Source organism: Lepidothrix coronata, unplaced genomic scaffold (assembly GCF_001604755.1).
Source record: "Lepidothrix coronata isolate B3197 unplaced genomic scaffold, Lepidothrix_coronata-1.0 Scaffold27, whole genome shotgun sequence".
Taxonomy (NCBI): Eukaryota; Metazoa; Chordata; class Aves; order Passeriformes; family Pipridae; genus Lepidothrix; species Lepidothrix coronata.
Window position 1 is genome coordinate 491,352 of NW_016690207.1, and position 15,136 is coordinate 506,487.

At 52.6% G+C, this 15,136-nt stretch overlaps 1 protein-coding gene across 3 annotated transcripts in view; it reads right to left on the bottom strand.

The window, feature by feature from the left end:
* Nucleotides 1-15,136, bottom strand: part of ZBTB16 (zinc finger and BTB domain containing 16) — a 53,711-nt gene that overhangs the window by 25,951 nt on the left and 12,624 nt on the right. For all 3 annotated transcript variants that reach the window (XM_017809655.1, XM_017809653.1, XM_017809654.1), the window contains exon 3: nucleotides 1,315-1,412. In XM_017809655.1, coding sequence (XP_017665144.1) covers nucleotides 1,315-1,412 — 98 coding nt within the window. The remainder of the gene's footprint in view (nucleotides 1-1,314; nucleotides 1,413-15,136) is intronic.

Sequence of the window (15,136 nt, forward strand, 5' to 3'; positions counted from 1 at the left end):
CTGGATTTACCAAAAAAAAAAAAAAATATTAATCCTGCGCAATGACAAGCTTGGCTCGGTGTTCACTGTACATACTGTACCCACAAAGCTGGCTGCCTGCCAGGGACAGGCTGCGAGCCAACACGACCATAACAAACACGAGCCGCGTGCACCAGCGCTGTGGGGAACCAGAATCCTGCACCCCAGCACTGGGGGGGGACCAGCATCCTGTACCCCAGCACTGGGGCGGGGACCAGCACCCTGCACCCCAGCACTGGGGGGGGACCAGCATCCTGCACCCCAGCACTGGGGGGGGGACCAGCATCCTGTACCCCAGCACTGGGGCGGGGACCAGCACCCTGCACCCCAGCACTGGGGGAACCAGCATCCCCGGGACCTCTTCCAGCAACCTGCCACTGTCCATGGGCACCCTGAGGAGCCAGTGTCTGTCCCAAAAAATGGTGGGATGGGGATGGGGTCAGGACTAGGTTCAACACCCCAAAAAGCAGAAAGCAGCACCTGGCCAGAAGGAGTGTGGGGGCAGCAGCCCCCATTGTGTGAACAAGGGGTAATGGGGAATAAAAAAGGGAAAAAGGGCAAAAAATAGATAAAAGTGTACAAAACAATATAAAATATAATAGAGCTTCCCTGCCACGCTAACTGCAAGCAGAGTTGTGGTTGCAGTACCCGTTACCCCCAAGTGATCTTTCCTTGGAGTGGGGAGGACTCCTGGCTGTGTTTGAGCACAGGGGTCTGGTGGCCATCCCCAGTTCTCCTCATCTGACCCCCAGCTGTGCCAGGGGCCGCACCTCCAAGGGAAACATCAGCTCCTATCCACTTGCAGAGCACAAGTCTTCCCTTTACTGCAGCGCTCCAGCCCTTCCCTATCTATTTAATTAAAGGCCCTGCAGCCTGTGAAACTGCTACTCAGATTCATTAGGCAGAGAATGCCTAATTCCACAGTTTTGCTAACGAACCTGCAGCGGGGGCCTGTACAAGAGCACGGCACTGGGACATGGGCGCCGAGGTGGAGCCAGTGCTCACACTATGAGCAGGGCTGACCACGAGCAGCTGCATGGCATGTAGAGTTTGTTATTCTGAGCTGCTTAGACTGGAAAATATTTCCACAATTAAGGACTTGAAAACAAACTCCAAAAAAGAATATTTAAATAAATCAAATTACTGGGCACTGGAGAACAAGTTTGCAACATGCTGCCCAGGGAAGGGCGCAGCCGGCTCCGCACGTGTCTGCTTCAGACAAGAAGTGTGAGCTGAGCGGTTGCAGCACCCCTGAGTGGACATGGAGAGCAACCCAGCACCCCCCTCCCAACCCACCTGAGTGAGCCAGTAAGTGCATTCGCAGCCGCAAGCTGTCCAGGAACCGCTTCCCGCACAGCTCACATCCGTACGTCTTCATCCCGCTGTGCAGCTTCCTAGGGGAGAACAGAGTGGGGTTAGTCCTGCGCCGGAGGGAACTGACCTGAAATAACGCTGAGAAACTGCCCAATGCTTCCCACAACCCACATATCACCCTAAGTTGGTTCTGGCTTGAGAAGCCCTGCAGGGAGGGCATGGACAGGGTAGGTCCTGTGTGACTTCCCAGCACTGAGGAGACGACCCTCTCCGGGTCAATTTTTGTCATTGCTCCTGTAATTCGAGTCTTTTGATAAACCTGATAAATCTGAAATCTGGAGTTCAGGTAAAGTCTGTGTTGGCAAACTCCTTCTCCATGCCCTGAGCACTTTTGAAAAAGGGTACTGTGTGCCAAAAAAAACCCCAACCACTTTAAGAGGTTGTTTGTGTGCATTTCTAACCAAATCCCAATTTCCATCCAAATTCAGTGCAACACAAATCACAAGCAACAAACGCAACCACCAGCTCGCAAACAGGAAATTTGCCACTCACTGTTTCCTGGCAGCCCCAGGTACACACTGAGCTACGCCCGGGCAGCATTGCACAATCTCCAACCACGTCGCCCACCCCGCAGCACGCTGTGGGGCTGAGCATCCCCCACATCCTGGGGACCAGCGGGGCCCTCCGCCCAGGGCACTGGCCACGGCAGCAGGTGCTGGGCTCGGCTGCAACGGCCACACCCTGCGTTATCACCCAGTCTGTTACAGCAAAGACACTGATGCTCCATCTTTGGGTAGCCAAGGCTGGAGCCCTCCACCAAATGGAATGACCTTTAACAGGCAGCATTAAAGGAGCACTGTCCAAGTCTATAACCACCAATGAATCCAACCTAATCTGGTCTCACTCCCAAGCCATCACTGCTGTCCCATGGCAGCCCCTCCATACCTATTCCCCCTCCCTTTTGGGGCCAGCCATTGCTCAGCTCCCACCACACTGCACAGGAGTACCCTGAGGCTCGCTCCCCCCAACAGCCTCTGCTGCTCTGGGTGTGTGGAGGGATGCAATGCCTGGAATACGTGGAATGGGGGCTTGGTGCTCTATTTTGCCACCTCTGCTGGTGACAAACAGACTCTTTGCAAAGCCACCCAGCTCTGCACTTGACAGCCACGCTGACCAACATCCCTAAGCCCCAAACACACGGGCTGCCCCTGCCAGCCCTCAGTCACCGTGAGCCGCTTGGACCCGCGGCTGGGGAGGACTCACAACAGCAGCACGTGCAAAGTTTCAACATCAGATGCTGTAAACAGAGAAGTATTTGTGTGTGTTGAGGAGTAACAGCCCATCACTGTGTGCCGACCTCTGATCACAGCCACCATTTATCATTGCTCCGCAGCAGGACAAGCGTATTTCTATTGCCTTGTTGCCAAAGACAAAACAGGAATGGTCCTGCCCAGGCCTAGATGTGGACCCTCCCACGGGAGGGCTCAGCCCCGGCTGTGCAGGCTGTGAGAACCATGTGCCTGTGCTGGGGGGAGGTTCAGCTTTGTCTGAGCTTTACTTCCCCTGAAGTGTAAGTTTTATTGGCACGAAGCTCCTGCTGCTCTGAGTCCAAGCAGGATCACCCCTCACAGCTGCAGAGAGCCTCGAGCTCCAAATCTACCCCTGCCCCATGGGGCACAGGGACCTGTTCCCTAACTGCCAGCCCCACATCCCACCTTGCAGGAGGTGGCATGCACAGGAAGAGTAGGAGCAGGAGGAGACCCTGTGATGTTCAGCAGATGCTGTGGAGCAGAAAGGACAGGAGTAGGAGTTGGTTTCAACTCTCAACTTTGCTGTATAATGTAATTATTAATCAGGCTTGTCCTGAATTCACTGTGTCATAGCGGAGGATTAGGAGTCATGCACGAATTCAGGCCAAGAAGGTTTACAATCCAAAGGATTTATCCGCCTTGCAAAAATAAATAAAACACCAGCCTCCTGACAGGGCTCCGCTGCCAACGAGCAGCTCAATAAGTGACAACCTTCTCATTTTGCATTTTTAATTCGAGACATGCCTGTCACACTCCCCGGCTCGGGCTGCACTCGCTCCTGCGTTTAATGTTGGGTTAAAAGCACTTTGTTATGAAGAGTACAGCATCCTCAGGGCCCACACTGCCCTCTCTGAGGCCAGAATGCCTTTTCACTGAATTAAAGTCTAATTAGTTAATTAGTTTGAGCAAAACATGGAGGTTTGGGGTTTTTTTTAAGTGAGTCTCAAGAAACAGAGAAATGGAAGGACAAGCTTCCTTTCTCCGCATCGCCCAAGCCTATGGCAAACCCAACACAACTTCTTCTCCCACCCTCCCCAACACAGAGTGAGGAAACAAAGCCACAAAGCCCCCCAGACCTGCTGGTGCCAGGGCACCCTGGAGATCCCCACCTGCCACTGCCCAGGGCGCTGCGATGTCCCCGAGTCACGTCCCCTCCACACTGTGTTGAAGGGGCACTGGGGTGCTCGAGGAGTAATTTAGCTGCAATATCTCTATCAACAAATTTCAGCGGTAACAAAAGTTTTCCGTTCGGCGCCTGCTTCTAGGACGATCTTATCGCTCGCCATCTTGCACGGTCCCTTTCAACAAGGTCTTAAAGCGCTTTATCTGCTCCGTTTCCCGGTAGCGAAATATGATTGAAATGTTCTATTTCTGCTCACCGGATTAAGGAGATGTTGCAAAACTACACAAAAACCTGGCAGATGTAAGCAAGGTATTACGGCTGCTCGGGCTGTTAAGATCTGAGGGGAAAGATCAATACACGCTTCTGAAGTTGTGCCTCCAGAAAGGGGGGGTGGGGGACTGAAGGGCGTTCAAATACATCCCTGCTTGGCAGTGCTGTCCAAACTCCGTGCCAAAAGATAAACTATGCTTTATTATTCTGATTTGAGGCTGAAATTGTGCTTCTTTCTCCTGCAAGGTCCCTACGAGCACATCGGCTGAGAAGGTGCCCATGGGATAAAGAGCAGTGGCAAGCGGGAAAAGTGCCTTTTTTGTAAAAAGAGGGTTTCCCCTAATTCCCACTCGATGGCCTGCTTGAGGCACATGGAAACATGAAGCTGCCCAAAGCCTCTAGGTTGTGAAATATCACTGGAGGATGCTTGACAAAGATGCCCAGGGCAATGAAGATGCCTGTGGCATGGAGTCCCAGGGCTGGATCCAACCCTCCCAAGCGAGCCCCGGTGCAGGGCTTTGGCCAACGGCTGTCCAGGCAGAATACAAACCGAGCGATACCCCCTCCCCGCCCAGCACCGGCAAACAAAAGCCAGGCGAGAGGCTGGCCCCTCGCAAGCTGATGGTAATTAAAAAGGCCTGTAAATGCCCCGCAAAAAGCACTTCAAAGGGACGGCGACTCCAGCAAGACCACGCGGTGTAAAAATTATGAGTTTTCCCCACAGGGTGCTTCGTGTGAAAAGGCCGGGGTCGGTGGCAAACGCCACTGCCCGCTCCAGGGGGACACGGGGGCTCAGCGGAGCGTCCCGGGGTGTGGGTACGGGTCCAGCCCTGGTACCTAAAGACCACTGCAAGTGTCCCACTGCCACCACAAACAAATCCCTGCTCTGCCTGCTTAAAAACCTGCCTGAAACAGCCTTCTGCTTTTTTTACTTGAGGAGCTCTCATATCCCAGCCCCTCCCTGCCACCCATTTTTGGAAGCAAGAGGAGACCCCCTCCCCTCCCTCCATACTGAACAAGACGCATGGCTCTTGGCGGTTTGATTACTTTTAAGTGTATATTTTTCCCCTCAAACAGAGTGAATACAATGGTTAGGAAATTTGACAGAAAACTATTCCGAGCCATTTATTGCCTTAATGCGCACCTTTGTCCAACAGGCAGTTTTGACAGGAGCGATAAATTCCAAATTTATGTCAACAGAGCATATGTTGAACACCTCATTTCTGAGCTAAAGCGGCATGCTGCCCCATAAATCACCCTTCTGTTTGAAATGAAAGTAGATTACGGGCCCGTGTTATTGAGCAGTTAGAGCCATAGTCGTATAAATCAGAACTTTTAACTCCAGGCGATCCGTTCTGCAATTAACTAAAGGGCACTTTGTCATCTCCGGGCCGGGGCGCAGCTTGGCAGGGCGGCCGGCTACCGAGGGGAAGCAAGAACCCGTCGCTGCCGAGGAACGGCGCCGGCACGGCCAAGGTTCTCTCTGTACCTGTTGGAGCAGCGAGTCCCGAGACAAAGCCTGCAGCAGCGTGTGGCTGGAATGCAGCCTGGCATGGGAGACCTGTGGCAAGGGGCTGTGGGGGCTTGCACATCTCTGCCCACACCCTGTCTGATCCGTATTTTGGACACCAAACACAGCGGGGGAATTGGGAGGGTGTGTGACACAAGGAAAACAGCAGAGTCCTGACAAGTCCAAAGCCAGGCAAAAACATGCATGAGTGCAGCACTCAGAGTCCTGCACTGACAGAAATCAGTCCTTGGGACTAACACAGCGGTTTTGTTGCATCTCCCAAAGTCCATACACCAGGTCGAGATCCCCACCCCACTGATTTCCCCCGTCCACCCTGCTGCATTTCCCTGGTTCGTTCCTCTGCAACTCCCAGGGATGCAGGGCCACGGGACACAGGGCAGTGGGACCAGAGGATGCTGTGGGGATGTGGGGCTGGCAGATGCTGTGGCACCATGGGATGCTGCAGGGCAGCGGGGCCAGGGGATGCTGGGGGGACCCAGCCCTGGGAGTGCTGGTGAAGGGCGTGGGTGTGAGAGGCAGCTCACCAACCACGGGAGCGTCAGCGCTATAAAAAGATTCAGACACTAAGTATTTCCTTTCCTATAAAATATTCATTGCTGCGCGCGAGTGCCAGGGAGCACAAACCTCCAGTGGTTCTAACTTTGTGCCGCAGCAATAACAGTTTTATGGGAGCCTTCTAATTTTATTTATACTGGGCCGTAACCGTGGTGCCTGCTGGAGGGGCGGCCACCAGCCGCCACAGCCCCACCATGGCACGTGTGATGCACCGAACGCTGGGCAGGCCAAGCGGGACCGGCACCACTTTGTATCCCAGTAATGTCCCCCAAACCCTCACTGCTGCCCCATTTCCACTTACATCACCCTTGCCCAGGTAAGTTGATACGAAATCGATTCATCCCTGATCTATTTTATCAAGATCGAGGCAGCGGTGCCACGTCTTGTTTGCAGCAGGGGCAGACGGGGAAGCCAAGGTGGCTCCTGCAGTCACTGCTCTGCCCTCAGCTCCCAGCCCGTAGGATTAAAATAGCAGGGAGAGCTATTAAGGGCACGGGGAAGGGGGAAGGGAACTGAGACCTTCTTTTCGCCTTAATAAATTAAGAAGAAAAAAAAAGAAAACACCGACAAAAAAATCTGCCCTCAAACCACCACTGCTGCTGAAAATAAATAAATAAATCTTACAGGAAATAGAAATAAAGATTTTACTATTTCTGAAGGTTTTGATTAAAAAAAAAAAACAGCCAGGGGAGGGGAGAGCTATCAACAGAAAGCCCTGAAACTCCCTGCCTGTACAATATTTATATTTACCACGAGCTAATTTATGAGCTCAAACCAGATCCTGTGGCGTGACATCATTCCAGCATGATGCCAACCCTTCCCCTTTGAAAAAAACCAAGGAAAGGATCCTCTTATCCCACCACACCTGACACAGAACCAGGACACAAACACCAAATGCACAACTCCAACCTTTTTTTAGACCCTGCTCACAACAAGTGTGAAAAAATCCTGCCAAAGGGCAGTGACTCTCCTAGTTTGCTGCTGGCCTGGGCTGAGCACATGTGGCAGCATCTCCTGTTGGCTACTCTCAGCATCCCACCGGAACAGCACTTCCAGCCCCATGGCCTGGGAAAAGAGAAACTGGCCACAGAAAAACAGAAAATAGGGCAGCATACAGATTTTTTTTTTGTGATGTATTCCAAGGCCCTGGTTTAAGATTCTCGTTCAATATTTGTTATTGAATGGGATTCCCCCGGACAGAGCTTTATCCCTGCCAGCATTCCCTTTGTGTATCCCAGCCCCCCTACGGCAGGGGGGTCCATGGGCTCAGACTGGATGGGACAAGCATGGATGGGAAACCACCGGCTGCATCCAAGTGGTGCAGCTGGCAGTGGGGAAGCATCTCCTGTCTGTCGCAGACAGGGGCACAGATGCTGCCCCAGCTCCGAAGCCGGAGAGATCTGTGGCTTTCAGAAGGGGATTCAAAATGCAGCCACTGCACAATTTACTGAGCAATGGTACCGGGTGTCAGCAGCTTCTGCTGGCCCAGGGAACAGTCCTGCATCTCCACTGCACCACCTGGATACTGACGCAAACAGAACCACGATTCCACACTGTCACGGTGGGGACGGAGCACAGGCACCGAGGGGTTAACGCGATGCACGCGCCCTGCCTGGAATAACCAGCACTAATGTGCTGTCCAAAATCACCATCCCCATTCTTCGGGCATCTGGTGACACTGACGTGCTGAGCACTGGGAGAGGAGCACTCGCTGGGCTGGGCAGCCTCAGCCCCAGGCTGCGCTGGGCAGCGCTGAGCCAACATGACACGGGTGTCAGAGGCGTCAGGCAGAGCACGGGGGGCGCTGCTTATTCAAAATAACACGAGATCTCGACAAAAAGGCAAAGTGACCTTCGTGCCGAGTACATCTGCCGCAGCAGCGGCGTGATTATGCAGATGTTTTGATTCCTAATTCAGAAATAATAAGCAGTTCATGGATTCCAAGTTTAAAAATACATTCGTCATCTGGTTTCTGTAGCAGCATGTGTGCCACCAGAGCACCAGCGAAGCGCCGGCCTCAGCCGCTCCTTCCTCCCGACCTTCGGGATGGTTGGGACACCTGGCTCTGAGAGCCTGGTCTAGTGGAAGGTGGCCCTGCCCATGGCAGGGGATTGGAGCCAGATGAGCTTTAAGGTCCCTTCCAACCCAAACCAGTCTGGGATTCTATGGTGCACAGAAAGCATTCAGCATCGGATGGTTTCCAGGGACAACAGTCCTGAGACGGTCCAGACTGCATCATCCCACTGCTACCCAGTAAAGGGGGAGCCTGTAGCTCCCAGAGCCCTAGGGAGACAGCAAAAGTCCCCAAGGAGCCAAAAGCAGGGATACAGGGAAGAATGGATATGCTATTGGGATGCTGGAGTACAGAGCAACCTAAATGAGTGGAAGAGTTTTTTAGAGTAGGGAGAATTTTCTTTTAATTTCCACTCTCTTCGATGACTCGACCACAGGGCTGAGGCTGGACATGTGTCAGAAACAGGGTGGCACCCACGTGGCTGCTGCAGGGATGAGCTGAGATGGGCCCAGGAGCCACTTCCCTGCACTGAGCTCCCCTTCAGGGAGTGGGAAAAGCACCCAGGTGCCAGATGGAATCAATCAGCAGCTCGGCCGCTCTGTTCCATCAGGGAGACATGTGCTTCCCACCCCTCACTTCCCTATGGAGATGCTGATGCCCCCTCCCTGGTGCCTCCCTGGTTTCTGCCCCGGCTCCCCCTCAGCCCACCTGGGAACTGCAGCCAGGAACGGGCACAAACCACAGGCAAACACCACCGCTCCCAGAAGCGGCCCAGATCCCGAGGAGTTTTATAAGGTAATCAAATATGCAAGAGATTCAACAAACTAATTTCAAGCACACACCTGGGGTCCTCTGATAATGTCGGTTGTGCCTATACAGCACAAGGATTAAAATTTCATAGAGTCATGATTTCATCAGTCGCTAAACTACAAAGGATTAATTAACAGCCAGGGAAGAGCTCATGGCTTGGAAATACAGTCTTAAGGAAAATATCTATCTCAGCTCTCCAGATGTCAGCACACAGACGAATAAACCTTTGATGAAAACACTTTCTTATTATTAGCAACTCCAAAATATTGTGTTTTTGTAGCTAGAATTAAGAATGCCTGATTCCAATCTGCTGCTGCCTGGCTCTGTGCATAGTCATGTGCCCTCCTGGAGGACTGGTTTGGGCTCCTGGGATGGGACCACTGGGTGCACACCCAGGTTTTATGCCTGAATTTTGGGGATGGGCAGAGACACCTCCCTGGGTCAGGGGATGGGAGAACCCCAAGCGTGCAGGAGTCCAGCCGGAGATCTCGCCTCTGCTCTGTGCACACTGCCTGCCCTGTGCTCACCAGCTCCCAGAGAGGCTCCCAAAGCACTCCCCACACCAGCTGGGCTTCAAAAGTTTGGGAAGGAGAACAGGCAACGGCTGCAGCATTGGCAGCACGAGCGGTAAGAGCAGCACGTCCCCCCTTCCCCGGGAAGATGAATTAGGGAGCTGTCAGCGAGGGACAGGCGCAGCACCGATGTTGCTGTACAGGGGCAGTGGAAGTGTCTTTGATTAATGAAACCCTAATGCTGGGCTGTTACACAGCCCTTCTCTGGCAGGAGAAATGCCCTCAGACAGGCTGGAGATGCCATGTTCCCCATGGATTACCCAGAGACGCTTCTCCCAGCCATGGGCTGGTCTCCTCCTGCCCTCTGCCAGCACCTGCTGCCTTTGCCCAGGTTCACACTGCCTTCTCAAGAGTTCCCAGGGTGGACAAATAACTAATTATTTCTAGTTGGAAGTTGGGAGATGAACATTATGCACCTTGTCAAGGCAGTAATTTAGCATATCCACACTGTAGTAGGCTTTGAAGAGATCCAATGTGCCCAGGACAAGGAGGTGGCAACAAGGGGAATGCCCTGGCAGCTCAGGGACTGAGGTCACTGCTGTCCATCCAACTGCAAGACCTCCCTTAGAAAACATATACTTTGGGAATGACTATGGAAGTGGGAGGTGTCAAAGGAGCTCACCCAGGCCGAGCCCTGGCAGAGCTGTCAGCACGGCACAGTGCAGCACGTGGGGCTGCATCGCATCCACCGTGTCCGAGCTGGCTTCGCTCCCGAAACCGCACCAACATCTGCGCGGAGGCAGCGAGCGGAGCTGGCTGGAATCGCACTGAAACCTGTCATCTCATGGCACAACAACACGGGCAGACGCTGCTGGTGCTGCAGGGCCTCGCACGGGGGGACGGCGACGGGGGCACAGCACTGGCAACTTTCCCCTGCAGTTTTTCCCTCCTGCACCAGTTTCAGCGCCGGTGCACTAACACAAGACGCTGCCTCAGCTCTCTGTAATTAGTTTTGCTCAGCCTACAACATGTTTTGCTGAAAAATAAATAAATACCTTCCGGGCAAGCCAAGCTCTGAGCAGGACGCCAGCACTGACAGCACACTCCGCTCCCCCCAGCCCCAGCCAAAAGTACGCGGTGTCCCAAACCCGGGCGTTGCTGAGCCATCCCGGCACCGTGGGACCTCCCCAAGGAGGCTTGCTCACAATTAATTCATTTATGAGCAGCCTCACCCCCCGCCCCAACACGCACAACAGGTTCCATGCAAATTCGGGAGCTTTTAAATTATACCGTTAATGAAAGAAAATAAAGGCAGTTAAAAGGCAATTTGCTCAATTGGTGTTAATATTTAAGCACAGCATGTGCAAAAACGAGATCGCAGAATTCGGTTTTTCCATGAGAAAACTTTTGGTCCCAACTTTCCCGTGGAAAGGATGGAGCATGGCAGCAAATGCAGTGCCCGGGGTCGGGTCTGGAGCCCCCTCAGCAGTGGCCAGACAGGCTTTTTGTTAAGGAAACGTCCCCCATGTGCCCCAACAACTCCCCAGTAGCCATGAGACCAGCAGTTCCTCCTCTGCCAAGGGGTGATACTGCTGCTCCCTTGCACACCAGTATTCCCACATCCCCGATGCTTCCCTGCGAACCTTTCCTGAGGACAAGACAGAGACAGTGGGAGCCCTGAACATCCCCTGCACCCGTGGGACTCGAACCACCCGTGGGAACTAGAGCATGCGCAGGCAGAGGCACCACCGGTGTCACTCCCAGCACCACAGCCCCAGTGCACCCCCAGCTCAGCACATCATTGCCACCACACACAAAACCCAAACACGCTGGGAACATGGTGGCTGCTGCACCAGCAAACAGCCAGGACAAACCACTGGCCAGCACGAGTGGGACACCTGAGGCACAGCCAGTGACACTCTGGTCATTGCTTCCCACACCAAAGGGTGATGTTGGTGCCACAACGATAACAAATTCTTGAAGCAAACTGGAAACAGTGATCTGGCACCAAATTATCGCAGGCAAAAGCAGCTGAGGCTGCCCTCGGCTCAGTCCCACTCCTGGCCCTGCCCTGCCTGGGGGTTACGACGCTTGCATAAATTCGCTTTCAAAACAGGAGCCCCTGGTGAATGAGACCTCGATTTCTAATGGTTGGAAATATTTTGTACACTCTGCTGCTCCCTCTGTACCCCTTTGTCGGGGCCGAGGGCTGTCGGCTAAAGCGGGTACCAAAAGACCATCTGTAGCTCCCGTCTTTACAGAGAAGTTTAAATAGGGGGATGAATGAGCACAGGAATTAATGAATGATAAAGCCGTATGGTCCCAGTCAGCCTCCTACGCCGGGATGTGGCATTCAAACCCTCCCAGCCTTCTGCCACAAAGAGAGGTTTCTATGCTACAAAAAAAAAAAGGGGGAAAAAATAAAAGGGGGAGTTGGTGCGTGCAGGTTTTTAACAACAAATCCAGCAATTCACCTCCAGGTTCCCACCCGTTTTCCCTGCGCCAGGCTGGGGGAAAGGCACTTGGGAGGGGAAAACGGGGGTTTCCCCGGAGCTGCCTGCAACCCCACTAGATAGTGAGGGAAGTCACAGGAGTTGGCTCTGGGGTTCATCTGTGCACTGGGTGAGGGTCCTGGCCAGAGTACCCTGGGGTCTCACATCAGCAAGGGTGTGCAGGTTTTGGACAAGCCACCTGGACTGACTGTGCTGCATCCACTTAGCCAGCCTTTGAAGCTTCCCCCCACCTTACCCATCTGGGACAGCCTAAAGATGCCTGGTAAAAACTAAGGAACTTGGAAAGGCCTGGAGGGTGTTTCAAGTGAGGGGTTGAGGTGAGGGTGTGCTCTGCCCCCAGAGGCACATCCATTATAAACCAGCTCTATAAAAAAAAGGTACAAAGGAGAAACCCAAGGCTCGAGGAAAGCTCACAGAAATGAAGCCTGCTTGCCAGTGCCAGAGAGAAGATGCTCTAGTTCACGGTGCTGTTGGCTGGAGATTAACAGGTGACATCCAGGGAAAGACAAGGACATGGAGGAAATCACTGACATTGCTAGAGGATGGCACCCAACAGCCCAGGCACACTGACAAGGCAAACCCAGGTTCAAACACCCCAAATCTGTTTGACTCCTATTCAAGGATCCAGAACTACCAAGGGGGGGAATGTTTGTCTCCAAAACAAGGCACAAGAGGCAGAGGGAGCACAGCACAGTACTGCAACGTTACTTGTATTTTAAGAGCCGTCATGTGTAAAGCATTAGTGGTTTTGAAATTGCATTCTCAAGTTAATTAAATGGACTATCTTTTATACATAAAAAGTGAAAGTACACAATCAAAAGCTATTAAAGAGGAAGTGCCTTTTTGGAGCAGTGCTCTGCCTCTCTGTGCTTGCTCCCCTGACCCGAGCATCCCAAGGGAGCCACTGTCCCAGTGTGCCAGCACAGTGGCAGAGAGGCCACCTGAGCTGTGCTGAGGCTCAGCTACAGCATTAAGCATCACCAAAACCCACACGTGGGCACTGCACTGCACCATCCCGTGGGTCCATTTTCCCACAGGAGTCATATTCACTCCATTCAGGGAATTCCTCTGTACAGGGACGTTTGCTGACTGGCGGTGGTGAGAAAACCCATGGCAGTTATCTTTTCTGCAGTAAAACACTGACCTTCAGTTTTAGGCAGGAGGTAAAGTTCACCATCGATTGGACCCACCATAAGCTGTTGATAATTACTATTATCTCTGAGTTAATCTTGTGAGAGGTCAACAGTTTTATAAAAATCTTGCAAGCTGTGTCTTTTACCTCCCAACTTTATATCTGGGTCAAAAGGTCAATTACTGCAGCTTGCTGACTTGAGATTTCAGAAAAAAATGCCCTGCTCCCACCCAAAAAGCCACTGGAGCGGGGGGAATGTGGGCTGGTGCCCACCATTGTGCAGGCAAAGCAGCCAAACCCTTGGGCTGCGAAGTCAAGGGGAAGATTTTCTCAAGTCAGAGCTATCCCAGTTCATGAGCTGAGCTGGGGTTGGCTGCTCCCAAGCTAAGGAGTTGGGGCATATCCCACACTCTGGGATACAGCCAATGGGTCCTGGGCATTGCGCTGGTGAATGCACAGTCCCTGCTTCACTGGATCGTGTGGCACAGGGCTCAGAGGATGCCAACCCCCACTGACAAAGCACCGTGTGTGTGGGCAGCTGCCTCCCTGCCCAGGCACACAGAAGGAGTGTTTAAACTCCTGGGCTCCACTCCCACACCTACCCATGGAGGTGACAAACAGAAGCAGAGCAGAAACTCATGGAAGGGGCTGAGAGAAGTCCCAAAGACGGATGAAGGTGTGACCCGCTTTGTGATCCCGTCTGACTCCCCGTGTTCTGCATCACCAAATATTACTGCTCCTTTTATTTTACCCCCCTGACAGGATGCTGCAGGGCAGCTCCGGGCAACACCTCACTCAGGGAGCAGAAAAATCCGTCAGTGTTGCTGCAGCCTCTCCTGCGAGCGCAGCCCGGGCCCACGGAGCATTGCTCAACTGCTCGGCAGGCAGGTGTCATAAACAAGCAGGCACATGGCAAACATATCGATTTCCCGGAGCTTATCGCGCAGCAACCAGTGCTCAGTTACCAGGCTACTTTAATATGTAATTTACTGCAAGAAGGGAGAGCAGGGCTGAGGGCGGCTGGAATATTTACTGTGGGATGGACAGGGAGGTGGAAGGTGTGAGCAGGAGGGAGGTACAGTGTCTCTTGCCTCCAGCCATACTTAGTATTTTCTAACTATTAAAAAAACCACAACCCCTCACCACTGCAACAGAGTGTTTACACAGATGCCATTAATCTTCTTCTGCAACTGTTTATGCTATGAAAATACAATCTCAGCTGCCTAGGCTCTCCATCTCCTTCATTTAGATTCAGATGCTTAATTTCTGTCAAAACAGAGCCCACCAAAATTAACTCCATCCATTTCTGGCACTCAACTTGCCTTATCTTCTGAGAGCCACCCAGTGGAGCGGGGAGTGACCCCAGGTGGGAGTGTGGAAAAGTGGGAGAGAAGTGGCATTTCAAAGGCTTTTCCTCTCCAGCCTACCTGGGACCGTGAAATTCAAGACCAAAGCCCAGCCTGAGATAATGCTGCCACCCTGACCCAGTCACCAAACTGCATCTACCTGCCCCAGCCCCCAGCCAGGAAGAAACCATCCTGTCTCCTCCTGGCACCTCTGGCCTTGTCCTGTATCCAAGGGCATTTTGCAGATGTGACCCTCGAGGGAATCCTGGGACCCACAGGAGGTTGGTGTTTTCAGAGCACAATATTTTAAAAATCCCCCTTGTACAGTGCCTCTCGGTAGATCTTTTGGAATTTACAAGATAAATAGTGGTAATTTGATTCTTATCTTCTTCAAATCCAATTCTAAGGCAATTCTGTGTAAAGGACACTAATTATAGCCCAAGGGGAAAGAAAAGGTAACCCATCAGCGAGAATACACTGGAAACGTTTAAAGGGGTACAGGGTGCTGAAAAGTCAAATAGATTTCAAATCTGCTCTTGCAAGAACAATAATTTCTTGAGTGAAAATGATTCTCGGCACTGCTCCCACTCCCCAGCTGGTCCTTCCAGTGGGCAGCTTGCTCCACAGATCCTTTCAAGGCTGCCTGGCCACTCCAGAGCCAGCCCAGGACAGGCAGCAGCACACACAC